The 28,000-nt window shown below is 45.1% G+C and overlaps 1 protein-coding gene across 1 annotated transcript; it reads left to right on the forward strand.

Moving 5' to 3' along the window:
* Positions 1–477: 477 nt before the first annotated feature.
* Positions 478–28,000, forward strand: LOC135881525 (broad substrate specificity ATP-binding cassette transporter ABCG2-like). Its single transcript, XM_065408193.1, has 15 exons — positions 478–626; positions 3,729–3,788; positions 4,178–4,295; positions 4,768–4,923; positions 5,894–6,051; positions 6,151–6,302; positions 7,545–7,637; positions 8,200–8,387; positions 10,733–10,884; positions 11,314–11,403; positions 13,046–13,170; positions 14,090–14,244; positions 23,815–23,904; positions 25,461–25,513; positions 27,853–28,000. The coding sequence occupies exons 1-15, from the start codon at positions 478–480 to the stop codon at positions 27,998–28,000; spliced, it is 1,887 nt and encodes a 628-aa protein (XP_065264265.1).

Genomic DNA, 28,000 nt, shown 5'->3' on the forward strand with positions numbered 1-28,000 from the left:
CTTTTTGGTCCTTTCACAAATTATTTTGTTCTATTGTTATTTTCTAGTGTCAAAGTTCCATTCATTTGTGATGTCCCACATATTAGGCCAAACTCATTCTTGGTTTAAAGACCAGTGAAGTCAGTGGAGTTTCATCAGGGAAGAATCTGGCCTATTGTATTTTACAGTCTGATATCAGCATTTTTATCCCTGCTGAACATACTATTGGCTGCACAATTATATTGCAGTTTGGTGGAGAAGGACTTTGGCTCTACTAAGATTTTGCAGCATGTTTTACAGATAAAAGCAAGATTTCCCAACAATAGGACATGAGAAAACAGAGACGGAGCAATACGGAGATTTGGTGGCAAGGACACTGACAAAATCTTCTGGGTTTTTTGTTGTTGTTGTTGTTTTCTGAAGAGGTTTTTAATCCAAAGGGAAACATCTGGACATTCCCTCTCCCCTCCAATTTGAACTGATCTTTGACTCCCAGGGATGGAACTCTCTGATTCTCAGGAAGCTGTTACCCAGCTGAATGTTCCTGGGCCAACTCTGGCTTTCCAAAACATCAGTTACTTTGTCTCCATCAGCAAGTCCTTTTTCTCAAAAGAAGCAGAAGAAAAGGAAATTCTCAGGGATGTCAGGTAAAGAATGGTTCATCCCTGTAAAGGCATAGCCAAAATAAGGAATCACGGGGGCTCTGGGGCCATAGAGACCTAGGAAATCTTAAATATCAGAGTATTGAACACCCCATATTTGACAGAGCACAACTGTATTGCATAATAATATTAGTTATCTGTCTCAGGGTTGTCTATGGTTCCTATCACAGCAATGTCTAAATACTGCACAAAAATTAATACTCACACTAAGTGTGCTCTAAATAGCAATATTCTCAAGGCCTCACTCGGTTTCTGTCTGCTTCTCTGGGTAATTATAGAGTTATTCTTTCTTTCTTTCTTCTTCCTCCTTTCCAATCTCTCCAATAGTCCAAGGGAGATGCCATCACCAGGGAAGGTCTTATCAAAGAGGGTTGGATTCTGCCTGATGTCCTGTACTAAGGTGCTCCTGCAGTGTCCCATCCACGGGAGAGCCTTATCCTGAGCCAGGCTGATTGAAGCACCTCTGTGGAGCATTGCTGTCTCTGACAGTAGCGAATAGGGGTCAGTGGGGAAGATAGGTGATCGGTGAGGCAGCTTGGACCCCGACCATTGCCTCCTAGATCAGTACTGGTGATTTAAATTCAGTTTGGAAAGGAAGAGGCAGCCGTGCTCACAACAGGCTTTGTTGGATCATGTGTATGCTGTTGTGTGAGCTTCAACTTCTTGGGGGAGATCATGCTCAGGCCCTCTGGCCCAGTTATTATAACCCAGTCTTACCTGGAGAACCAGCCCTCAGCCCTCCCTTGCAGGCCCCAGGCACTGCCGGTCAGGTTTCCATGGGGGCAGTGACATTCATAGCACTGTTTGTGTGTCAGTGGTTTCATGAGCAATTTATTGTTGAAAACAAAATGACATTTTTAATGTTTCTGGGGCCAGTGCAAGCAGGTGGGACTCTCCGTGTCTGGTCCAACCAAAGCTAGCTCAGAAATTCAGCTGTGTCCTAGGAATACAAGCTCCTCAATCCTGAGGGAACCATCATTTTACCCCTGCAGAAATATCCAGATCCCCAAGAAACCCAATCTCTCTTTCCCCTTTTTTTATCGATCCCCATCTTCTAGTCCCTTCATCCTTCCTGCTTTTATCAAGGGGTGCCTTTATCAACCCATCGGGGCTGATCTGACTGAAGGGGTCATTGATGAAGAACACAAGGCACCCCTCCCTCAAGAGGCAGAGCATGCTAGCTCTTTGGGGCCATCTCTTTGTTGTATGTTTGTACAGTGCCTAAAACAAGGGGCTTAAATAATAAACAACAACGTGGGCTGTATTACACTGCCAGTTTGTGGGACAGCAGGCAGACTGGGAATTTCACAAAGGTTTTCCTTCATGGCACAACAGAGCAATACCCCCTTTCCTCCTAACACCAACCATTTGAAGACAAAACACCCTTATGCACCCTCTGTATGTCCTGTCAATCAGGGAGTGACTCCAGTATCCCTGCACTTATCAATTGCTAAGGGACATTCATGTCTATAGTAGTTATCATTTCCCTCTGTCATCACCCATCACATCTCTTCAGCTATCCTCCCAGAGCTTCATTGGACCAGACAGCTAGCAACCCCAAGTTATTCCTGGGGCTTCAAGGCACAAAGCTACAGATGCCAAATCCCAGGCTTGCAAGAGTAAGTGGTAAGTGTGTTAAATCTGAACTAGCACATAAGAGGCTGGCACTACCATGGATTCTGAAGTCTAGAAGTATCAAAGGGCAGATTCTGCAGTGAGTGCGTGTGCTTTGCTGTGGGATTAATTGATGCCCTCTGAAACCCTGACCAGGCTGGTGTGCATACTTTATGAGAGCTGGAATGCCTCCCAGAAAACACCCCTCATATCGGTTCCTCGTATCTGCTGCAGTAACACTATTATGAATCATTTAATTGCCAGCATCAGCAGATGAACTCTGCCTTTGCTTGGGATATAGGAGATCTATGAACAATCACTGGAGCCCAAGATTCCAGCTAACACACAACACCTACGTGTTTAGTATGACTGTCATTTATTATTATGTATATTTTAGTAGCACAAAGGGGTTCCAGCTAAGATCAGGTCCCCACTGTGCTATGTATTGTCCAGACAGATGAGACAGTCCCTATCTTAAAGAGCTTACAATTTAAGTTTAAGATTAGAGGCCAGAAGTGGGTGTAACAAACAAATGGAGGGACGGTGGGGCTGGGGTGACAGTAGTGTTCACACATATCTACAGGCACTAACTGTGTGCATAGTTTGAAGGTTCAGATGTATGTTTAAAGGGTGAGTTTTGAGCTAAATGAAGATACTGGTAACAATAATCCCAGTTCCCCGCCTGCCTGCTAAGTATCACCTGCCCATGTTTGGTAGGATCACAGTAGGAGTGATCTCAAGGAGGGATCTGAAGGAGGATGGAGTAGTGACTTTATGGATTAGATTCGGGGAAGGTGGTTCACACATAAGGGGAGTCATGGGAGAAAGTGTAAAGATGCTTTTGGGAGAAGAGAACAAATAGGCTGTGAGAGTGGGCATAATCAGTGGAGGAAAGAGGGCAGCTGACAATACTATAAAGACAAAGTAAGTGGGCAAAGTGGGGTTAAATTGTGAACAGCCTTAAAGGTAAGAATTAGGAGCTCTATGATGTAGTGGAGAAAGGGGAGCCTGTGAAGAGAGTTAAAGGGGGGGTGGGAGATGATGTGGTCAGAAGGGCAAGCCAGGAAGCTGATCTTAGCAGCAACATTTTGATTGGGCCTGAGTGGGTATTTTTCTTTGGAAATTACCCTCGTACAATTATATTCATAACTCCACCTCCAGCTCTCCATGCCCATGTGCAGATGCCCCACAACAAATCACACCATGACCCAAACATTCCTTTGGGGGTCTGTACCGGCTCTGAGAACAGCTCAGTTCACATCACACAGCATGGGCAGCCATTTGTGCCCAAGCCAATCCTGGAGTTTACTTTTCACAAATAGCACATACTCTATCATAAAGCCTGTTTTGTGTCTCATTCCCTTTTCAGCCAATAGCTGCCTCTTGCTTTCACTTACCCCGCTTGCCCACTCTGGGTTTCTTGTCATGTGAAATCATTTCCTAAAAAGTTTATAATACTTCTTCTTTTCACAGTGGCATTATGAAGCCTGGAATGAATGCCATTTTAGGACCAACCGGAAGTGGCAAAACCTCGTAAGTGTGGCTATGTAAATTAATGCCTCTTGCATCACTTTTGATGTCTCTTCTATTGCAAAGAAGAAAAAAGGGCTGAGATCTAATCCCCACCCACCCCAGGGTGGGTTGGTATCTGCAGCTCTGGGTTCGGGTACATTGGCAGACCAGAGTGTGAATACTGGGATTCATTTCTCTCTCACCCCAGGAAACAGCAATACCTCTAGGACAAAATTGATTCCTGAAAGCAATTGCTTAGTTACTTTAGTAGAGCAGTGTTGGGAAATCCAGAGCTGAATGAACTTGGAGAGTGCATGCAGGACTGGGCTGGAAGGGTCCATAGGTTGGAGTGATATAGGGAGAAGCCCTGTACTGAGAAACTGTGTGAAAAGTCACCCTTTTTCCTTCAGACTCCTTGATGTACTTGCGGGGTGGAAGGACCCGAAGGGGCTTAGAAGTGGACAAATCTTCATGGATGGGAAGTCAGCAAACTCACAGTTTCACCTATGCTCTGCCTACATAGTACAGGTGAGTCAGGGCAGAATCCATGGTGCCAGTTTGTGCACAGGCCTATCTGATTTTTCACTAGAATAGTATGCTGAGCCTGAAATGCCCAGGACATGCAGTGGAAAGGACTCATGATGTGTATTCCTTATGGCTACAGCAGAGTAGCCATTTAGGATCCTGAAACATCACTTCACTCAGCCATAACCACATGACTCTGTCATCATAGGCATTTTCTCCATTTGGAGCATTGTCTTTTCCTTAAGAGACTACAAGTCTCTGTCTCCTTCTCCCATTGAGAACTCTATGGAAGCCATTAGACTTCTATATTCCTCTCGCCGGGACTCCCCTTTGGGTACAGTCTATCTGTAAGGACTTCACATTATTAGAACAGTGTTGATGGTACTAGGACCCACTGTGGAGGTCTTTTCTCTCAAAGCACTGGCTGATTTTCCTTCTTAAAGCAAGTGTTTTCCATTGTTTTGTGCTGCCACAGGAGGATATTCTGATGGGAACACTCACTGTCCGTGAGAACCTTCAGTTCTCTGCCAGCTTGCGCCTCCCACAGAGCCGGAACAGTGAAGCAGAAAAGCAGCTGAAGGTCAATGCAGTGATACAGGAACTGGGGCTACAGGAGTGTGCTGACACCAAGGTTACTGTACTATCTTTTTATTAAAACAAGGTAGAGGTTGCACACGTACTCTCATGGCTACAACACCCCTCATTTCAAGCAGTAGCTTCCTTATGTGTGTGCACAAGCACCTGATAGGACCCTTTTCGCACACTAACAGTGACAGAGGTGTGTGATTTGAGTTGCACATATAGATTCTATCCTCTGCATGCACAGGGTGAACAGAGCACACACAGGTGTTTGCTTTTGCACATCCAACCCTGCTTAGGCCAACAGCAGGGTTTCAATCTGGGGCTTTCAGTGCTGAAACCATGAGGTTTTACCGCCTGAGCTAAAGCACTGAGTCTGTCAGCTGGAAGCAGGTTCAAATGTTTCATATGGGCCAGCCATTAGAGAGGGACAAAGTCCCACAATCTCCTAGAGTGGGTTACACATTCGAGATGCAGGGCTCTTCTGCCATTTCTCTCTCTTCCTCCCTCCCCATAAGGGGAAGGAGACATGGAGATGAGAGGGGAGTGGGGCAGGTCCGGTAAGAGAGCAATGCTATGCTCTTGTTAGGCTCACAGAGCTTAGAGGTGGGCTCTTTGGTTTATGGGCAGATCTTGTATGAGAACCACACCTTCTTTGTTTCCAGTTTGGCCCCTGGCTAGGGTGATCCTGATCCTGGGAAATACAGACCAGTAAGGATTATTTCAATACCAAGTGAATTGTTTGAAATAATGACAAATGGAATTATAATACATCTAGTGAACATGATATGATAAGGAAAAGCCAGCATGGCTTCTGGAGCTCAGAATGAGGGGACACATGAGAAGATACAGCTCCCCCTGTTAAAATGTGGGAAGATGACTGAAAGGACCAGGAGCGCCCCTAACTATATGTTTACCATTCATGTCCATCTCAGATCAACCCACTCACTACGGCCTGTATTTAAACTCATCTGCCTCCTCTCTGAGGTTCTTTGCTTCCTTTCTTTTCTCTGTGGTATCAGATTGGCACTGAGTTCTTGCGTGGTGTCTCAGGGGGTGAGAAGAAGCGGTGCAGCATTGGCGTGGAACTAATCACTGCACCTTCACTGATATTCCTGGATGAGCCAACTACGGGACTGGATGCCAACACAGCTAATTCCATCATGCAGCTGCTGCACCAGTGAGCCATTCTCTGTTTCTGATGCTCCACTCCATTAAGACCTAAATTCTAGCTGGCCTGGGACTGTGATATTCGCCATGTGCTTCTTCTGTTTTGCAGACTCTCCAGGAAAGGAAGAACTGTGATTTTCTCTATTCACCAGCCACGTTATTCCATCTTCCGTCTGATTGATCATCTAACGCTGATGAACAAGGGAGAAATAATGTATGCAGGACCAGCCGAAGAGTCCACTGGCTATTTCAACAGTATAGGTAGGGGTTGAGACTGTGGCAGTATGAGAATTATATTTCCTACTGCTACAGGGCAGCTACACATGATTGTTTTTTTTTTAATGGAGCCCTTAAGAGTAGCAGTCAAAGTTTCTAGGTGCACAAACCTAGTGCTAATAAAAGGCTGCACTAGAAGAACCTTGGACAGACAGACAAGCAGTTCACTATTCAAGGACACCACAGAAAACTGCTTTGATTCAAATCTTAACTGCATCAGCAAACTCACAGTGTGCAAAGGCCAACTTCATTGCTTCATGGTTGTGCTTTGCACTGCCCATGCAAAAGAGCTGTATTTAACTCTTTGTCCAGGACTCTGATTCACAAAGACAGCAGAGACTGGGTATATTTAAGAGATAGTAGATTAAGTGGGGGAAGCAGATGGGGAAAACATAAGAAAGTGCTGCCTACAGAGGTGCCACATGCATCCTGAGGAAGAGGAATGACGGGCATCAATGCACAGCAACATCTTTTAACTGATCCAAGAAGCAGTGTAGATGGGCCCCAAAAGGAGTTCAATTCACACAAGATTAGAGGATGTACAGAAGCATGATGCATCAGGAAGACAGACAGGTCCATTTGAAAAAAACAAGAGGTTTATTTCAGTTTCCTTTGTGAGATATTGTGTTGACTAGTAAGTTGGTTTAGGAGTGAAATTGGCTGTGAAAGACTGATCTGTGAGAGGGGCAGGCTGGTTGATGTATTTTAAGAGAAGGCTGGTTTGGCTAAGGTAATTATTGGTTGCTGAGGAGGCACTAGTTTGACATGAGATTGGTTGGTTAGTCTGAATGGCACTTTAGGTCACAGGGAAGGCTGGGTATGGGGCAGTACAAAATGTTTGCGATGTAATTCAAAACCCTTGAAATGAAAGGGTTTTGGATTTTCTTAATTTTTTTTAAGTCCTACTTGATGTAATTTCACATTTTTTGCATTCAATATTAGAAGCATTTTTGAGTGAAAATAGGTTCATTGAAAATCTCAATATTTTTAATTGCATCAAGACAAATTATCATATTAAAATGTGTGAATTCAGATTTTCACAGGTTTTAATTGCAACTGTCTATTTTTCCAAAATGTCAAAAAGGAAAACTTCTGTGCCACAAAATGTCCTGAAACTAGATATAGTATTTTGGATGATATTTAGCACAGAGACTTTGTAATTTTCTCACATTGCTAGTTGGGTGTGGGGTTAGCTTTGATTTTCTCTTGTGATATGATGTATTTCAGGTTACCGGTGTGAAGCATTTAACAATCCTTTGGACTTCTTCCTGGATGTCATTGGTGGAGAGATCATGCAGTCCCAGCCTAGTCCAGAGTTAGGTGAGTGCTGTAAAATTACATTGGCTGAGAAAGAAAGAGGTGGTGGTGAGGCAGCAGCTAGGACAATGTCTTGCAAATCCACTTCAACAAAAAAATATATAGGAATTGTAAAATAGAGGTAGCCAAACTTCTTCAGTGCCTGTTCCAGCATTTAGCTCAGAGTCTGAACACAACACACTGGATTCTCCTCAAAATAATTCTTGTTCACGCATGGTCCTAATTCCCTTCTACCTCAGTCATTTGCCAGTGTTACGCACATACAGATGCAGTCTCAGCATAACATTTTTATGCTATATTTTCCCTTTAGCAAGCAGACCTGCTAAGGCATCATTTAATTCATATGAAGATTGCTGTGGTTCTCTTTGCTTTTCAGTTGTGTTTAAGGGTATGCAAATGATGACTAGAAAGTTACTAGCAGCGATGACCATAAAAATGCTGCTGTGATTATTAGCAATCTTTGTCGCTTTTCTGGGAGTTGGCTAACACTTTCAAAATCCTTCAAAAGCAAAGTTGAAGCAGGAATGGAAAGTTTTGACTTAGGGCTGTCCCATTTGGTCTGCAGCCTCAGTGAGAGATTCCGATTCTCATAGCAGCTCTTGTAGTGACAAGAATCCACTGCCCATCTACTACCACAAGTCCCGCTACTATGAGCAGCTGCAGGAAGAGTTGGAAAACCTACAGTCATTCGAGAGCCACCTCAGCGATGCAGTTCCAACAAAAGCCACCTATGCCACCTCATTCTTCCACCAGGTGAGGGAAAGGGGAAAGGGGAAAAGGGAGGAAAATGCAATCAGTAGGTTCACGAGGTCCTCTGCAAGAGACTTATTCACTGTGCAGCAATTCCAGTGAGACATCTGTGTCTAAGACTTCATAGAAGATTATGGTTGGAAGAGACCTCAGGAGGTCATCTAGTCCAACCCCTGCTCAAAGCAGGACCAGCCCCAATTAAATCCTTCTAGCAACAAGAATATTCTTATTTTTTGTAACCACATAAGACCAGATTCAGGGATCCTGTGCCCTGGCCAATTAGCAAGTTGGGTGCTGAGTATCTCCATGAGGCCATTGGGAGAAGAAGCCCACGGAGTCACTCTGCAGAGGCATTGGGCTGAGGCAGCTCTGCAGGGCCCCAGTTTCCCCTGCTCTAGGGAATGAAAACCAGGGGATTAACACAGCAGTGGAGCCTCAGGATCTACTCCTCCTTACACTGTGCTGTGCCGGGACACCCAGTGGAGCTGGGCTGTGCACCACACTAGTCTCCCCCCATATTTAACCCCCTGGTGCCACAGACTTGCACAGGTGCCACTGCCAGGGAACCTCCACAGCCACAGAGTTGAATTTCTCCCTTCATGAAGAGCCTAACCCTGCTCTTCCTGGCGGAAAGCACATCCCCAGCTACTCACCTCAGAAGGGTCCCCTTCAGTAATTTGAGCCTGCGGTGTACAGTGAAGAAGCAGCTACTTTTGCTGTCATGCTTGGGAAGGATTTCTATAGTCCATCATTCAAAATAAACTGTGACATTAAGGAACAATTTAAGGCAGGTAAATTGAAAACTTTCCTTAAAAATAATATAATGGACGGAACAGAATAAACTTTTTCAGAGCTACGTAAATTACATTATACAACATGAATCAGGCCCTCTGCTGGTGTAAATTGGCATCGCTTCATTAAAGTCAAGGCCACCACGCTGATTTACACCATCTAAGGATCTGGCCCTCTGTATTGTATGTTTAACGTTACTGATCTTACAAAGTCACCCAGGACACTGAGTGGGTGGGGGGAGGGTGGGGAAGAGGGGAAGACAAACAAAAATCAAGAAGTGAACATTTACCTACGACCATGACTTCCATCTCAGGCACAGGCAGCCGGGAGTTGTAAAGAACGCACCACTGAGAGCGTGGTGTTAATTTTTTTAAATCATGAGAAAAATCAAACACACAGTCTCTCTCTGATTGCAAATGTAATTCTGTGTGAGCGAATATGTGAACAAATGACAAGAGCTTCTGAGCTCATTCTACTGCTATTACAGTCTTTGAAAATAAGGCAATGTTCTCTGGCATGCACAAATGTACCCAATTCCTAACCTTTACACATATCATCCCACCAAAATGACGTATCTACGGGGAAGGAGGACAGTTTAAAAGCCTATCAGAAAATTAAGTATTAGAAGTCAGATACCTTAAAAAAAAAAAACTACCGTATTCTACAGTAATTATCCAGAATACTGCAGTTTACAGTTGCTATAGTGCACTGAACTGTTACTGAAGATGACTGAAGAATATTTAAATAAGAATAGATACGTGAAGATACATAAGTAAAACATGTATGCTCTAGGGCGTTAAGTGGTTTGAAATTGTCCCAGAGTAAAGGTGAACGGACAATTGCTGTAGGCAATGGAGAGACTGTTTCTCTGACATTTGCCTGTGTCTGGTTTAGAAGCCATCTTTATGAAAGTGGGATTGGTCCTGCTCTGAGCAGGGGGTTGGACTAGATGACCTTCTGAGGTCCCTTCCAACACTGACATTCTATGATTCTATGATTCTATAGTGAGATTGATGCTAAACTTTTCCAGATTATATTCTATGATTCTCCACTAGAGGCAGGCTCCCTAGCTACAGCTTGCACATAATCCTCAGTGGGAGCCTGGGAAAGCCCCATGACTTGGTTTCAAAGAATTCATATCACACCAATCTGAAGCTGTTGTCCTGTGGCTATTGCTATGCACCTGCCATGCATGAGGTGTGGGTCTGGGTCATAGTCCCACTCAATTAGAGCAGGCACATCTTGGGAGGGCTCAGTCTTGCTCAGTGTCTGCGGGGTGAGATTGAGCATCATTTCACTCAAGAGAAATCCCTGTGAAGAGTGCAGTTGAAAGGGACTTGCAGCTAGTTTCCTTTGCTAGGACAGCGGGTAGCTGAAACATGCAGTTTTGAGCATGGAGAAAGCAGAGGAAAAAACAAAGGGAACATCAGGACTCAAACCAGGGTTGTAAAGAATCCTCAATAAAAACTCAAGTCCAATGGACTGACCTGGGATATTTCAAGGAGGAGATTTAATTTATGTATGTATAAATTATGTATTCATGTATGTTCCCTTAGCTGTATGTTGTGAGCAATCGCAATGTGAAGAACATCCTGAGGAATCCTCAGACATCCATTGGTCAGCTCCTTTTGGGCACTTTCTTCTCTGTGTTGGTGGGGCTCATTTTCTACCAAGTACCTGCCACTCTACCTGAAGCCTTTCAGAACAGGTGAGAGGAAGAACAGAATCTTTAGTCCCTTCTTCCAGCTGGTAGTATGAGGGAGGATGGATGGATAGATGAAAGGAGTGACACACTTAAAGAATGAATGAAGAGATGCAGACAAGTTCCTTTCAAGTAGCCCAAGTGAGCATAATATCCTGGGGCACCCAAGGGGTTAGGAGAGGGAACCTTATATGGAACCAAAATCTGCTGAAGACATCAGAGAATATTCCCAGTAGGAAGGACAGTGACAGACTCCAAAATTTTCCACCTGTAATTGAATACTTACCTTGGTGAGGATCTGATTCCCAAACCTAACTTCCAAGGCAGTGTAATGTGAGAGCAGTACAAAGCATGAGAGAACACTCTGCCCTTTGTGTACAAGTCCAGCAGAGAACTCCAAATAAACCTCTTTTCCTTTTCCTCCCTTCTCTGCAGGTTGGGAGCTTTCTTCTTCCTGGTCATCAATCAGGTCTTTGGGAATCTGTCTGCAGTGGAGCTCTTCATCAATGAGAGAAAACTCTTCATGTGAGTGACTCGAAAACTCCTTCAAATCAAAATGCTGGAAACAGGCATAAACTGGCTGTGGCTGCAGAGTTTGCTGCAGATCTACCCACCACCACAGAATTGTGCTCCAATAATCAAGCCCTCCCAAAATTTCAATCATGTCCACATCTGTCTAAAAAAGGAAGGGAAAGAGACAATGCATCCCCACTCCCAATGCCAAAAGCCTCAGATGCCTTGTAGATGTCAGATCCCAAACTATCTCCAATGCCTTCCCAAGGTGCCAAAAGCCCCATCTGTTCCCTGTCCTGTTACCCAAATCTTCAGCTTCCCCAACAGCTTTTACAACAGTTATGCATTTTCAATACCAAAATCAGCAGCATTTAAAAACTAAAAATCTGGGGCAGCGTGAAATGACTTGATTTTGACATCAAAATAAAAATGACACCAGAATAATGAATAGATTGTATTATTCATTTTCAGGTTTCACTCATTTAAAAAAATTGTGCACTTTTTCTGAACCTCGCCACAGAATTTCCAGATTTCCACACCGGAACACCTCAGAAATAAGGATGCCTTGTCACAGAATTTAGGTCCAGCTGAACCTTAGAAATGGCCAGCAGATCATGGATCTGAGAAAGACTGGCTCAGCTCCCAACATTAAAATGCTCAGTATTATTTCAAAACAAATACAATCATAGACAATTGAAAAGTATACATGCAAATATAAGGACACTGTTCGGTGAGTCACAGTACAGCATGCAAGTAGCATCTACAGACATGGCAGAGTAACAGCAGAGAGAAGTGAATGGACACATTTCAGAAAGAAAAGACTAAATACTGGAAAGGTGCAGTTTCTACATCCTACTCTGGAGAAACCACGAGGGGGGAAAGAAAGGAATTGGATATTTGAGGAGAGCGAGGACTGGTTACAGAAAAGGGAAAGATTACTTTGAAGAAAAAAAAAGAGGGTGTGTGTATGTGTGTGTATTTTGGGCAAGTTCATCTAAGAATTTAAGGTATAATCCTATATCATTTGCAATCAATGAAAGTAAGGCAGAACCCTGCCTTGAATAGGAGAAATTGTATTACTGGATTCTGAAGCAGATAGAAAGCTTGAAGCTGGAGAAGATTTCTGATGTTTTCACATTTCTAGATATGGATGAAGAGACTGGCCACCACATTTTGGACAAATTGAAATTTGGGTCAGAGGAAGACCACTGAAGGAGGAAGTTACAAGCAGTAAGACAAGAGGAGATAGCGGCATGGAGGAGAGTTTCATCAGAGGAGAAGTCAGGATAGCATCGTCTGTGGGTGATGTTTTAGATGTGATAGGAAGATTTACAGACCAGGAAGAGACAGGAGGCAGAAATAGTAGAAGATAAAGCTGAATGTATATGTTTCAGAAAGTAAGGGTAAATGAGAGACGTGTATCAAAGATGAAGATGAAAGCCATAGTTTTTCTTCAGGATGTTGTGCTTACTAATTATTTAATGGCATATCTATTTGGAGATGAAGAAAGTTCTGATGGAGATGGAAGTTGATGAAATTGAGGGAGTAAGGAAAGGACTGAAATGCTAAAGTGGTTATAGAGTTAAATATCATAAATATATGAAGTAGATACTTTGATATTCAATGTTTTTATTTATTGCATACATTTTTCCAGTCATGAGAGCTCCAGGGGATACTACAGGACCTCAGCATATTTTCTGGCCAAGGTGTTTGCTGATCTGATTCCCAATCGTATCATCCCCTTGTTGATGTTCTCTGGCATATCGTACTTCATGATGGGTAAGTACTGAATTTCCTTTAGCTCAGCAACTTTTTGAGGAAGTGATTCAGGACTAAAATCACCATGGGAAAATGCCACAAAAACTTTGGGAGTAATATCAAACTCTAGCAAGACTGAAATGTCATTGCACAGATTTCTGTGGTGATTGTGCTTTGTTATTAATTTTTGCAGTTATATTACATTGCTCATAATCAGAGGTAAAAAATTATCTCCTTATATACAAACTTTGTATAGAACTTCCCAGGATGCCTCTGTTCGTCATTTTTTCTTTCCCCCCAATAAGACACCCACACACAAAATCATCTTATTTCTAGTATACCACTAGCTCTGACTCCAGTTGGTTGAGTTTTCACAAAGCAATGCTGTATCAGTTCCCGACAGGATTCCAGCAGTGTGGCCTTCTAAGGTTCCCCCAGAGCTTCGGTAATAGTGCAGGAAAATCAATCAGATGGTCTCAATATTTGAGACATGTGAAGAGTTAAACAAACCCACGCAGCCAAACTAATTTTAGCATGATTATATACACTTGGATGAAAACAGGCCCAGCTTTCCAGTAAATAAAAACATGTTGAGGGGAGCACTCTCTAGCAGCTCTTTAGTGGTAAATCTGACACTCACGGCCCCACTTGCAAATTCTTCATGGACCCAGTGAGCTTTGTCATAACCATGCCCAAAATACAAACCAAAATTTAGTCATGGGAGATTTCTCACAACATTGTCCTGGAAGGATACTCTATGGATCCAGCACTGAAAGCATCCACCGCAGTGCTTGTTATGAAGCCTTTAATTCCGGAAAATGCCAAGTTGGAGTCCTGTACTGGGAACCACCTTATACTGTAGCAATTCCATGGCAATGCCTGTTATGAATCCAGACCTTCCCACAGTACTGAGTCACTTTCTCTCTGTCATCATACACAGGTCTGAAACAGGATGCAGGATCTTTCTTCCTGTATGTTCTTTCCCTCAGTCTGACAAATCTGGCAGCCGTGAGCATGGCCTTCCTGGTGAGCGCCAGCGTCAGCACCTTCGCCATCGCTAATGTCTTAATCGCACTGCCCTTCGTCTTCATGATGGTGAGAACTTTTTATCCACTCAACGGCAGCCTTGCAGGATGTATAGAGCCTACTGGAATCAGAGATGGGCCTAAATCTCAACATTCAGTACAAATATCCAAAATTGCAGGGGTGCTCAGATCTGAGGCTTTGGTTTGGGTCCCTACTGAAGGTGCATTTTTAAAAAAACAGGACTATTTATGACATAAGAAAGCAAGATACAGAGCAACTGTAGCTATAAACAATATGTTATTAGTACATTTGGTCTAAGGGGAGAGGTCTGTTCTGAGCACAAGACAGGCAGTCAGCAATGCCTGAGTTCTAATCCTGCCTCTGCACCTGTCATGTTCCTGTACCAGATATGGACTGGCTACTACCGCTTGCTTATACACACCAGACGTGATCATCATAAGATCCTTTACCACTTTGCCAGGTATGGCTGAGGTTAGTGTAAATAAGCAGAACCCTGTTTATCTGATCCCATTAGGACCAGGGCCAGATTGGATAATCAAAAATTCAGAGAATTCAGAGAATTGGAAATTGTGAGGCTGCAGTGCCATCTAGGGCCACAGGAGAGATTGCCCGCTTCTGGACCTGTGTGTGCTGGTTGTTGGGTTAATATGGAGAGCCAGATAATGCTGGTCGGATAAACAGGGTTCTACTGTATTTTGTACACAGCGTCACCTAGTGGATGAACAGCATAATACAGTTTAGCATTCCATGACATCTCCCCCTTTAAATTCTATATTCCTACCATTTACAATATTTACACTGTCGCATTGTCTTTGAAGTTCAGTACGTATCAGTCTGTTAAGTGTGTCTGTATCATACTGGTTTTCTAATTATATGACCTGTGGCAAACCCAGGACAAACAGCTACAAAGGGGGGGTAGTAATCAGTCCCAGGGGGTTAAAAAGGCCTCTCCCAAGCCACTGAGGAGAGAGAACCATGGGGAAATAAGGTTCAGCTGGGCAAGGGGTTACTAGGGAACTAATTAGGTTCAGCTGGCTCTAACTGCTTGGGACCTTTTTAAACCCTCCCCGGCATGGAAGGGGGGGGGGAGAGAGTGAGAGAACCAGGGAAGCTGCCAGTAAGTTAGGAGCAGCAAGGCCCTGAACCTTTCCTGCAAGGAAGGCTGCACTCTGTCCCCAGAAGGGAAGATAAACAAGCACAAGGGGCTGACTGAGAAAAGGAATAGCCAAACCCTGGGCTACCTGCAAGGATTTGCCTTGCCCAAGCCTGTGTCTCCAAGGCTAAAAAGGACTGAGCCTGCTGAGGAGAAGAAGGTACTTTGCCACACTTGGTGTCAGAAGTGGGATCGAGTGAGGCGTTGTGGCAAGCCATCTCAGGGCAAGGTAAATCGCACACACACCAAAAAAAAAAAAAAAAAAGGAGGACGTAGTGAAGGCGTTGATTCAGGCCACTGCGGCCCAACAAGAGGCTACCAGAGTACAGATGACAGCCCAGCAAGAGTCAGTACGTGTCCAACAGGAGACAAACCAATTGCTGATGAACCAGGCGGCCCAAGATCGAGCAACCCTGAATGATGTAGTGAACCAGTTGAAAGCCCTGACCGCGCTGACGCATGGGCCCCAGGGGACCCGGCCGCTACGCGCAAGCAACTATTTACAGAAGATGACAACGGATGACGATATAGAGGCGTATCTCCTTGCATTCGAGAGGACGGCACTGCGGGAGGCTTGGCCCCAAGATCAGTGGGCAGGCCTCCTGGCTCCATTTCTGTGTGGGGAGGCTCAGAAGGCCTATTTCGATATGACCATAGAAGCAGCTATGGATTACCCCCAGCTGAAGGCGGAAATCCTGGCGAGGTCAGGGGTGATGCCGGCCATAAGGGCCCAGCGCTTCCACGAGTGGAAGTACCGGGACGACAAAGTGCCGAGGTCCCAGCTATTTGACTTGATCCACCTCGCCCGGAAGTGGCTCCGCCCTGAGACCCATGGGCCGGAGAAGGTGGTGGAAATCCTGGTGTTGGACAGGTATATGAGGGGGTTGCCGCCGGGCGTACGAGGGTGGGTCCGCCAAAATGATCCCTCCTCGTATGATGAGCTAGTTGCCCTTGTAGAGAGACACTTAGCAGCCCAAGAACTTTCTCGGACCCCCGGGGAAGGAAGGCGCCAGAATCGGAGACCAGTCTCTGCACCGAGGCCCCGGTTTGCCCTAGCGCCAGGCCGGACAATGGAGGGGAGGAAGGAGGCAGAAGAGCAGCCCGTGGTCCCGGAGAGACTTGAGGACTGGGGGAGAAAGACTCGAGAGATAAAGCCCAGCAGCCCGAAAAATAGGGGGCTGCCCCGAGCGGGGTACCGATGTTATGCCTGTGGCGAAATGGGGCATATCGCTGCCCAATGCCCGAATCTAGGAGAGCCTATGCAATGTGAACTGGGAGATATAGGGGGACCATGTGATCTAATAAGTCTAGTCGGGGTTGCGATGGTCCCTCATAGATACACTAGGCCAGTTAAGATGAATGGTATAAAGACCACATCCTTAGTAGACTCGGGAAGTGCAATCACGTTAGTCTCGGGGAAGCTGGTCGGACAAGACCAACTATCCCGGGCCAAACGCTCGGGAATATCCTGTGTGCATTGGGGATGTCAACTATTATCCAACCATCCCCGTAAAAATAGAAGTTTTCGGAAGCCCCACTAGGTTGACGGTGGGAGTAGTTCCAAAACTCCCCTACCCTGTCCTTATCGGACGAGACTTCCCGGGGTTTGATAGCCTACTCCCCGGGGAGAAGGTAGAAGAAAATAATGACCCTGGGACCCAGGGCGTGGCCCAGATCGTTAACCCTCCCCCGACCTTCCATGAATTTAACCAGGATTTGTTCTCCCCGCCGGGGAAGTCCAGGAAGACTAGGAGGGAACGGAGGGTGGATAAAAGGAGGGGGACGAGGGTCCTGACCCAGTGCCAGAAGTCTACGCTTGTAGGGGAAAGAAGGGGCTCGACTGACAGTGGGACTGGGTCGGCGATCAACAACCCTATCGCCGGACCTGGTTCCCCAGGGGCTTTCCCCGAGGGGGAGACGGAGGTAGACCCCCCCGAGTTTAGACAAATGGGGACCGCACGCGGGAATTTTGGTCAGGATCAGGCCAATGATCCCATATACCACAATATTCTCAAAGAAGTAGTCGAGGTAAATGGGGTACCCGTGGAGGGGAGAGTTAAGGGCGCGGGGCCATATTATATGATTAAGAATGACCTGCTATACAGAGTAGTCCGGGTCCAAGAGCAAGTCATACAACAACTCTTGGTCCCACGGAAGCATCAAAGAGCTGTAATGGAGCTGGCCCACAGCCATCTGTTCGGGGGCCATCTAGGGGTAGATAAGACCCTGGATCGGATTCTACAGAGGTTTTTTTGGCCTGGCGTTTATGCAGCGGTCCGGCGATATTGCACATCCTGTCCAGAATGCCAGATACATGGGCCCCGACCCCACTTAAGGGCCCCTCTGGTACCTCTGCCAATTATCAAGGTCCCATTTGAGCGTATAGCTATGGACATAGTAGGGCCATTGGAAAAGTCAGCCCGGGGCCATCAATACATTCTGGTAGTACTAGATTATGCCACCTGATACCCCGAGGCCATACCCCTACGGAATACCACGTCCAAGACCATAGCCAAAGAATTAGTCCAGATTTTTTCCAGAGTAGGAATACCTAAGGAGATCCTGACGGACCAAGGGACCCCCTTTGTGTCTAAGCTGATGAAGGACCTGTGTACAATGCTCCACATACGGACCCTTAGAACATCGGTCTACCATCCCCAGACCGATGGCCTGGTCGAACGCTTTAATAGGACATTGAAGAACCTGTTACGGAAAGTGATTAGTCGTGACAGGAAAGACTGGGACGCCCTGCTGCCTTACTTGCTGTTTGCCGTACGGGAGGTACCTCAGGCTTCCACTGGATTCTCCCCCTTCGAGCTGTTATACGGTCGCCACCCCAGGGGCATACTGGACCTGGCTAAAGAAGACTGGGAAGAACAGCCGAACCCTGGGAGAAACGTTGTTGAATATGTGTTGCAGATGAAAGACAGAATAGCCCAAGTCACCCCCCTTGTGCGCGAACACATGGAGAAGGCCCAAGGGGCACAACGGACAAACTACGATCGCCGAGCAACGACCCGGAAGTTCCAGGTGGGGGACCGGGTGATGGTGCTCATACCCACGGCCGAGAGCAAGCTCCTGGCCAGGTGGCAGGGGCCATACGAGGTAATAGAAGCGATAGGAGAAGTCGACTATAAGGTCCGACAGCCGGGCCGCCGGAAGCTGGAGCAGATCTACCATATAAATCTGCTGAAACCTTGGCACGATAGAGAAGCTCCGGTGGCTGCGCTGGGGGTGCCATCCCCTAAAAGCAACCAGCCCGACCTGGTGGGGATATCCCCGGAGTTGACTCCGGAACAACGATCAGAAGTGATCAGCCTGATCAAACGCAACCAGGATGTGTTCTCCGAAAAGCCGGGCAGGACTACGGAGGTTCACCATCACATCCTCACGGAGCCTGGAGTGAAAGTGAACGTTAAGCCATACCGGATCCCAGAGGCCAAGAGAGAAGAGATTAGGACAGAGGTCAGGAAAATGCTGGCCTTAGGAGTCATTGAAGAATCTCATAGCCAATGGTCCAGCCCCGTGGTTTTAGTGCCTAAGCCGGACGGCAGTATGAGGTTCTGCAATGACTTCCGCAAACTCAATGAGGTGTCCCAATTTGATGCCTACCCTATACCCAGGATAGATGAGCTGATTGACAGATTGGGAAAGGCACGGTTTATGTCTACCCTTGACCTTACCAAGGGCTATTGGCAGATCCCCCTGGCCAAGGCCGACAAGGAGAAGACAGCCTTTGCAACGCCAGAAGGTCTATATCAGTACACTGTTCTCCCCTTTGGGTTGCATGGGGCCCCCGCTACTTTCCAACGGCTAATGGACAAACTGTTGCGACCCCATGGAAAGTACGCGGCAGCCTATCTCGATGACGTCATCATATATAGCCCCGACTGGGAGACTCATGTGGAGAAGGTGGAAGTGGACACCCTCAGGAAGGCAGGACTGACTGCCAATCCCTCCAAATGTTTGATCGGGTTAGCTGAGGCTAAGTACCTTGGGTATATAGTGGGGAGGGGCGTGGTGAAGCCCCAGCTCAACAAGTTAGAAGCTATACAGAAGTGGCCCCGACCACTCCGGAAGAAACAGGTCAGAGCATTCCTGGGACTAGTGGGGTACTATAGGCGGTTCATTCCCCACTTCGCCACCAAGGCATGCCCATTAACGGACCTAACAAAAGATCGGGGCCCTGACATAGTAAAATGGTCCGCTGCGGCCGAGGGCGCTTTTGCGGATCTGAGGACGGCCCTCTGCACAGACCCCGTACTAGTAGCCCCAGACTGGGGGAAGGAGTTTATCCTACAAACCGACGCCTCTGAAGTAGGGCTGGGAGCGGTGCTTTCCCAAATGGTCGGAGATGATGAACACCCCGTCCTCTTCCTCAGTAGGAAGCTCCTACCTAGGGAACGGAAATACGCCGTGGTGGAGAAGGAATGCCTGGCTGTGAAATGGGCCATAGAGAGCCTCCGCTACTATCTACTTGGACGGAGATTTACCCTTGTCACGGACCATGCCCCTTTGCAGTGGATGCACCAAAACAAGGACAAAAACGCGAGAGTAACAAGATGGTTCCTGTCGCTTCAACCCTTCCACTTCACAGTACGACATAGGTCTGGGACCCGACATGGCAATGCGGATGGCCTGTCGAGAGTGCACTGCTTTCTGACCCAAGTAGCCCAACCCCGTAGTGTTGAGCGGGGGGGGGAGGGGGGGAATATGTGGCAAACCCAGGACAAACAGCTACAAAGGGGGGGTAGTAATCAGTCCCAGGGGGTTAAAAAGGCCTCTCCCAAGCCACTGAAGAGAGAGAACCATGGGGAAATAAGGTTCAGCTGGGCAAGGGGTTACTAGGGAACTAATTAGGTTCAGCTGGCTCCAACTGCTTGGGACCTTTTTAAACCCTCCCCGGCGTGGAAGGGGGGGGGGGGGAGAGAGCGAGAGAAGCAGGGAAGCTGCCAGTAAGTTAGGTGCAGCAAGGCCCTGAACCCTTCCTGCAAGGAAGGCTGCACTCTGTCCCCAGAAGGGAAGATAAACAAGCACAAGGGGCTGACTGAGAAAAGGAATAGCCAAACCCTGGGCTACCTGCAAGGATTTGCCTTGCCCAAGCCTGTGTCTCCAAGGCTAAAAAGGACTGAGCCTGCTGAGGAGAAGAAGGTACTTTGCCACAGACCCAAATGTGTAATAACTTGGTCATCTAGCTGTCTGTTAGTTTCAATGACAGGCTGTGATTGGTTTGGAATTTTTGAGTATTCTTCTTGTTGTTCTGCATCTGCCATCTGTAGCATTTGCTCTGTTGATTGTTCTTTCTGAGGAAAGAAACTGTAGATGTTGGTGGTCTCTGCTGAACTCTCCATTGCCAATCTCAATCACATATAATCTGGGTGCTGGATTCTTTTTCTTTACAACAGCTGGAGGTGTCCATCCTTTTTCTCCATCCAATTTGATGCGAACACAGTCACCATGTTGTAGACCCGGCAGTTCTCTAACTGAATGATGTCTGTTGTAAAAGTGTTCATAAACTCTTTTAGCCTTTTTATCTGACTTGGCTACTCTCTTCATGTCCGGGCACTTTGGAGCTACATTCTTTTCCAAAACTGGAACAATCATTCTGAGGTATTTTTCCACCAGTAGCCACTATTGGTGTTGATCTGTAACTCAGAAGAACAAGAAACGGATCTTCCAGCTGTAGGATTTTCTTGGCTATCTGTACAGCTCTCTCAGCCTTTCCATTCACTTGTGGATAACATGGGCCACTAATAATATGGTCAAAAACATATTTCATTTGGATTCAGTTAAATTCTGCTCCAGTGAACTGTGGTCCATTGTCTGTCATAGGGTGACCAGACAGCAAGGGTGAAAAATCGGGACAGGGAGTGGGGGGTAATAGGAGGCTATATAAGAAAAAGACCCAAAAATCGGGACTGTCCCTATAAAATCGGGACATCTGGTCACCCTAGACTGTCACTAGTTGTTCTGGAATACTGATGTGAGAAAAAGTACATTTGAATTTCTCAATAATACTGCAACATGTTATATCTTTCAAGTACATTATTTTTATATACCTGGAAAAATAGCCCACTACAACCAGGTAATGATGTCATCTAAATTTGCATAAATCCTGCAGCTAGTTTCTTTCAAGGTTTCTCTGCTAATAGTGTTTGTACACTGTATGGTTCAGTATTACCTCAAGTTGATTTGTACTGGATGTCCTTTCAAAAGTACAATATCATCAAATCCTCCATCAGGTTCTTCCTTATTTTTCACTAGGCCCATCATGGCTGCCACACTGCAGCTGCGAAGGTTGTTGGTCTTTGATCCTTTTGTCACATGCACTCTGAATGCATAGCTTTTGTCTATGTAGGTTGTTTCTGTGGTGAACTGGACCATGCAGTTCAGAATACCTCCAGGGCTAGTCAGAGTTGTGTCACTTCATCTCTAGAAGGGGTTGAAGGTGATTGTAAGTTCCTTCTGAGATGATGTGTCATCAGCTCCTGAGTTAGTTTGAAAGTCAAGAGTCTTGCCATAAATATTAAATTTTACTCTACATGCAGACTCTGTCATCACAAGTGATAGATCCCAGAAACAATGGCTCTTGTTTGTCTGTAATATGAGTCAACTTCCAGCCTGCTTTGGTGTGACAAAACACCTGCAATATGTCCATATTTCCTGCATGTATTACACGGTGTGCATCTGTCTGGACACGCATCATCTCTTGGGATATGACTTTTTCCACATCCTGTGCATCTATGCTGGAATTTGTCCCTCTTAGCCTGGGAGTTCTTGCTCTTTGCTTCAGGGGTTTTATGGGAATGACTTTTAACACTCAAATGTCTGAAAAACTTGAAAAAACTGAAACTAGCTTAGAAACTGTAAACAAATTTCTCTCTGTTTTGCTGTTTCACCATTTCAGACTGTTTTGCTATTTCAATAGCTGTGGCTAGGGTTAAATCTCTCTTCAACTATAGCTGCTGTGAAAGGTTTTTTTTCTATTAACCCAATAACCAGTCTGTCTCTGGTATTTTCATGTTTTGCATTCCTCAAATCCAATGTATGCAGCGCTCTTATAAAACATTTAACATTTTCCCCTGGTTCTTGAATTCTCAGGTGAAAACATGCTCTTTCATAAACCACATTTCTCTGAGGTATAAAGCATGCATCAAACATAGCCAGAACCCTTTCAGAGTCATCTTTGTGACTGTCTTCAGTAAAGTCAAAAGATTTAAAGATATGTTCTGCCTGTTTCCCCATAGCATAAAGGTGATTTGATACCTGTATATTTCCAGTTTCTTTGTGCAGCTGGATAGCAATATGAAATCTTGCAAAATATTGTTTCCAGTCTGTCTGTCAAAGCTGAAGTTCTCTGGGGCATTAAAGAGTGGCATGTTGATGAGATCCTGCAACCTTTGTTGCTTTGTTCCTTCTGTTTGCAACATTGTTGCTATTTTCCTTCTGTTTCTGTTCTTAGTTTACTCCTGATACCATGTCACATTTCTGTACCAGATATGGACTGGCTACAGAGCTTGCTTATTATACACCTCAGATGTGTTCATCATAAGATCTTTTAATGCTCTGCCAGGTATGGCTGAGGTTAGCTTAAATAAGGTATTTTCATGCAGCGGCACCTAGTGACTGAACAGTATAATGCAGTTTAACATTCCATTATTGTACCTGTGATCTTAAGTAAGTCACAAAGTCCCTGACTCAGTTTTTCCACTTGTAAATGAGGTTAATCCTTACCTATTTCAAATGGGTGATTTGAAATCTGTTTATTAAATATTTGTAAAGCAATTTAAAAATGGAAAACATTACAGACTTTTTAACTTCTCACACATATTGTATGAAAAATATGCATATTTGTATTCCATGTCCTGAGTAACAGTGGAATGGTACATTATCCTCCCCACTGGGATGTACAATTAGAAGAGGCTTCAGTCCATGCTTTAATGGTCTTTGTATTTTTTATTGTAATACATTGCACAATACAAACAACATGTAGCCACTGGAGGTGCCTAAAACGCTATATTCTAAAACAACTAGAGACATTTCTTATGAAAAAGTAGTTACTGAACACACACTTTAGCCACTGTTCTAAGCTAATCATTTTAAATGAAAGCTACTAGTATTAGGAAGTCCTAGTAAACTTTAGGGCCAAATAGTCTGGAAAAATATTTTACAAAACAATTTTTAGCTAATAAATATACTAGTAATCTTAAACTAGATTATTTTGAACAACACAGAAACTGGAGAAATATCCTTAGCATTGTTATTTTCTGAGTCAGAATATAGAGGATAGGAACTCCATGTATTTGATAAATGTCCCTATTCTCCCTTTCATGAATGAGGGCTACTATTTGGCTCAAGATGTCTGTACTGAGGAACAACTCCCAAGCGCTTTGGGGGACAAAAGGCAAGGGTATCGTTTATAATGTGTTCTACATTGTTGTTGTTGTTTGCACTGTCTCCTACAGGTCTTTGGTGGGTTCCTTGTAAACCTGAACTCCATGCTGAGTTGGCTGTCCTGGATCAAATGGATCAGCATCTTCCATTATGGAATGAATGTGAGTCACAGCCCTTACGGGGAAGATTTGGCAAAGTGCAAAACAGCAGGTTCAAAAGTAAAGTGAACTTCATCCCCCAATTGTACAAAATCCCTCAAGCCTGTTTGCCATCTGACTTCTCATGTCTCAGATTGTTCACAAGCTCTTAGCCAAAGACAGAATAGAATCACCTGAAACTACCATGTTCTAATCAAAAATATCATCCAGTCTATGTTGGTAGACTGTCTTCTTCACATGTCTTCTGAAGAAGTCCTAGAAGCCCACCTCTGTCTGACCAAGAAAGTGCCGACTGTCTGGGTTTGTATGACTGACAACATCTGTAAATCTGCATTTCTGTCTCTCTCTGTAAAGTTGGTACCGTGCTTTGTCACAGACAATGGTACTCATCAGAAGTAAAGGAAACAATAAGCACACATGCACATTCACAAGCTATGCCAGAACATGAGCTTTACTGTGTTCTTATAATAAAACACAGTTTATAAGAAGTCTGCCCTAAATATAATTCTTATAGAAACTACGGCACCATCTACTGGCAGCATCCAATATTGATGCTGTAAAACAAATCACTATGTTCTTTTCAATGAAGATTGATTAAATTCCTGCTTCTGGGGCTAGGAATAAACATTGCCATATATGTTTACAATGAGATTCGCAGAAGAAAAGCCTTTAGCTGAATGTTTTGTCCTTTTTTCCCATTCAGACTTAGGAATCTCTTCCCCATGTTCTGCTATTTTTCCTGCTGTTTTGGGCTTTGTTTTTATGAGACTCTCATCCCCTCCCTCTTCCCTCTCCTGTCCTAACTCCACTCCAAACATCCTGGCACCATGGAGTCTCTCCAGTGCTAGCCAAAGACAAAAGGATCCCAGATGCTTTTCTCCCTTGAAATGCCTGATGAAAGAGAGGGAGCTATGTTTTAAAAGCTACAGGGCAGATTCATTTGATAATTTGCCCATAATTAATTATCTTTGATTCTCATAGTCCAAGGGTTCACAACCAGGGGTCATGAATAGGTGTCAGGCATCATGGCCACACTGCACTTCCTAAATTGCTGAATAGAGGGTGGTCACGATATGGAATAGGCAGGGCCGGCGCTTCCATTTAGGCAACCTAGGCGGTCGCCTAGGGCACCAGGATTTGGGGGGGCGGCATTTTGGCGCCCGCTGCAGCAATTCGGCGGTGGGGGGGTCCTTCCACACTCCGGGTCTTTGGCAGCAATTCTGCGGCGGGTCCTTCACTCGCTCCGGGACCCGCCACCGAAGTGCCCCGAAGGCCGGGAGCGCGGAAGGACCCCCGCCTAGGGCGCCAAAAACCTGGCGCCACTCCTGGGAATAGGTCAAGAACCATTGCCAAAATTGTGTCAGGGCATCATGGTCATGCTGCATTTCCCAAATCTCTGAATACAGGGTGGTCCCAGTATGGAAAAGGTCGAGAAGGAACCACTGTCAAAATGGAACATTCCATTTTTCTGGGGAGGCACTGCTGTTCTTGCTGTATAATTTCTTCATCTGCCATTTTCTAACAGATTAGATTTTTTAAACATATGTTTCCTATTTTAGGCCCTGACCATCAATGAGCTCCAAGGATCAGTTTTCCATTTGAACTCTTCCACGTAAGTACTCACTCTGTTCACCAACCACCAAAAACAACCCAAAAGAGCTGAGGGAAGGTAGAGGCTGTCATATCTGACACACTTCACCACAGGGGTACATACAAGCACTCAATTTATAGAGTATTTTTGGATACACAGGAGTCTGACATACCACACGGCATGAAGCATAAATAGGAGGTCATGATGTGATACCTGTTGAAAGAGAAGCTGCAGTGTCAATACACATACAAAGAGCCAATGTTTAACTAACTTATTAACAGGAAGAACAGTACACAGGAATATCAAGTAATAAATATTACACATTAGTGGGAGCTGTGTTAGTCATTTCAATATATAACAATATTCTTCTTCCAAAATCTCTAACTTCACCATTTTAAAAATGTTCTTTTAACACAATGTGTCATGCATAAATGGTACATAATGCTTTAGCAACATTTCTTCACATACCAGTACATATAACCTTAAATACTGCACTAAATATAAACAGCACCACAGGTGAGATTTTCAGAAGTGCTCAAGAAACTTGAGTACTTCTCTGAATTTCACCCAATATGTATAATCTAAAATTATTTAAAATGCATAGGTAGATGTCTCTAACTAGTAGTGTTTGTTTGATTCCTTGTGTGCAATATTTTTCCCCTTCTGAAGTGTGATAGTCAGTGCAGTGTTTCCAGTTATTTCTTTCTTCCCTCACCCAAGGGAAGGTGAATCTGTAAATGTCACTAGATTTCTCTATTGTAAATCAGCAGGCATGGTAATCAAAGAGTCACTATAATTATTAGGTTAGAATTTGGTTCTGGCTGTTCCTCATGCAGATAACCTGCACCACCATACCAACATTTGTCAGGACAGATGCAAGACAAAGGCACTTTCAGGAAACAAAGAACATGGATATCACGGAAGTCACGTATCGGGAATTACAAGGCATTTTCAGACCAGAGAAATACATGGGGGCATTTCACATGGCAATTTTAGGGCAACACAGGAGGCATATAGCAAGCGAACAACAAGATCATATTAAGCATTTATGTAATTTAGGGATTGACAGGACACATATGGGACACCACAGAGGTTCATGCAGAGTGGGCCCACAGGAAGTTCATAGCGGGATGTTACATATACATAGCGGGATGTTACATATGTATTACAGTTAAAGTACTTACAAACACTTAATGGCTCATCTGGGGACTCACATAGTCACATAATCAGTACTTAGAAGGGCTCATTATAGGGACTCACTGGGCAGGACACATAAAACACCCTTACAGGAGTTTTATAACTTGATAAAACAGCAACAGCTACTGTAGAATTACAGAATACACAGAGGCATACAATAGGCCCAATAAAAACCAGTACAATGTCCCATTAACAAGGACAGCTCATTTATTTAGAACAGGGATCGGCAACCTTTAGCACCCTGGCGGGCCGGGCCGGTTTGTTTACCGGCTGCGTCCGCAGGTTCGGCCGATCGCGGCTCCCACTGGCCGCGGTTCGCCACTCCAGGCCAATGAGAGCAGCAGGAAGTGGTGGCCAGCACATCCCTCGGCCCGCACAGCTTCCCGCAGCCCCCATTGGCCTGGAGCAGCGAACCGCAGCCAGTGGGAGCCGCGATTGGCCGAACCTGTGGACGCAGCAGGTAAACAAATGGGCCCGGCTCGCCAGGGTGCTTACCCTGGCGTCTTCTAGGCATTTGAACATGGACTACATCTCTTCATTCAGGAAGCATCCAGGTGGGTGGGTCAAGGCTGGCAGCTGTCCACAAGAGCAAATGCATCACTTCCATAACATGCCTTATCTACTGCAGCCCACCAAGCAGAAGGCTTCCCCACAGTTGCTTCCAAGCAACTGTAAAATAAAGAGAAGATAGCACTCTCTGAATGAAGCACTGCAGTACTTCACTACAGGGGTTATCATAGAGCTAGATGTTGCAGAAAATTTATGCACTCCATCTTTCACTAATTAGTAGCTATTATGACTAATTACACAAATTAAAAGAGTTAGTGAGTTTGGTATTCTCCAGATAGCCTCCAGGGAGCAGTCTTTGTCCAGGAGAGGTTCAGGGCAGGATCACAGTGCATTGACAGAGCCATATGCGGCTCAGAGACTGGAATAACTTGAAGTGACAACCTTGCAGGTCAGGACCTAGTTGCATTAGCAAAGCTGTGGGAAAGGAACAGAAGGAGAGACTTTCACAGTGCCCTCCTTTGCTATGCCTGGTTCTAATCAATACTTTCTCACTTATCACCACTAAAACTTATCATTGTAACATTTCAAATAAAAACAACCGTTGTGTTTTATTTGTTTGAACAGTGTCAAACACCCGTGTCTGTTTGTTGCAGGGTCCCTGGAGAGGTGTACTTGCAACAGCAAGGCATCAACTACAGCACCTGGGGCTTGTGGGAGAATGAGGTTGCTCTCCTGTGCTTGTCACTTGCATTCCTGTTCTTTGCCTACATCCAGCTGTTAAGAGTGAATCGCTGGAAGTAA

This window comes from Emys orbicularis, chromosome 7 (genome assembly GCF_028017835.1).
Source record: "Emys orbicularis isolate rEmyOrb1 chromosome 7, rEmyOrb1.hap1, whole genome shotgun sequence".
NCBI classification, from domain to species: Eukaryota; Metazoa; Chordata; order Testudines; family Emydidae; genus Emys; species Emys orbicularis.

Excerpts from the sequence above, each read along its gene's own strand:
- LOC135881525 (XM_065408193.1), top strand. The coding sequence starts at position 478 with ATGGAACTCTCTGATTCTCAGGAAGCTGTTACCCAGCTGAATGTTCCT. Across the intron at positions 6,052-6,150 it reads ATCATGCAGCTGCTGCACCA|ACTCTCCAGGAAAGGAAGAA; the intron begins GTGAGCCATTCT and ends TCTGTTTTGCAG. Across the intron at positions 25,514-27,852 it reads TTCCATTTGAACTCTTCCAC|GGTCCCTGGAGAGGTGTACT; the intron begins GTAAGTACTCAC and ends TGTTTGTTGCAG.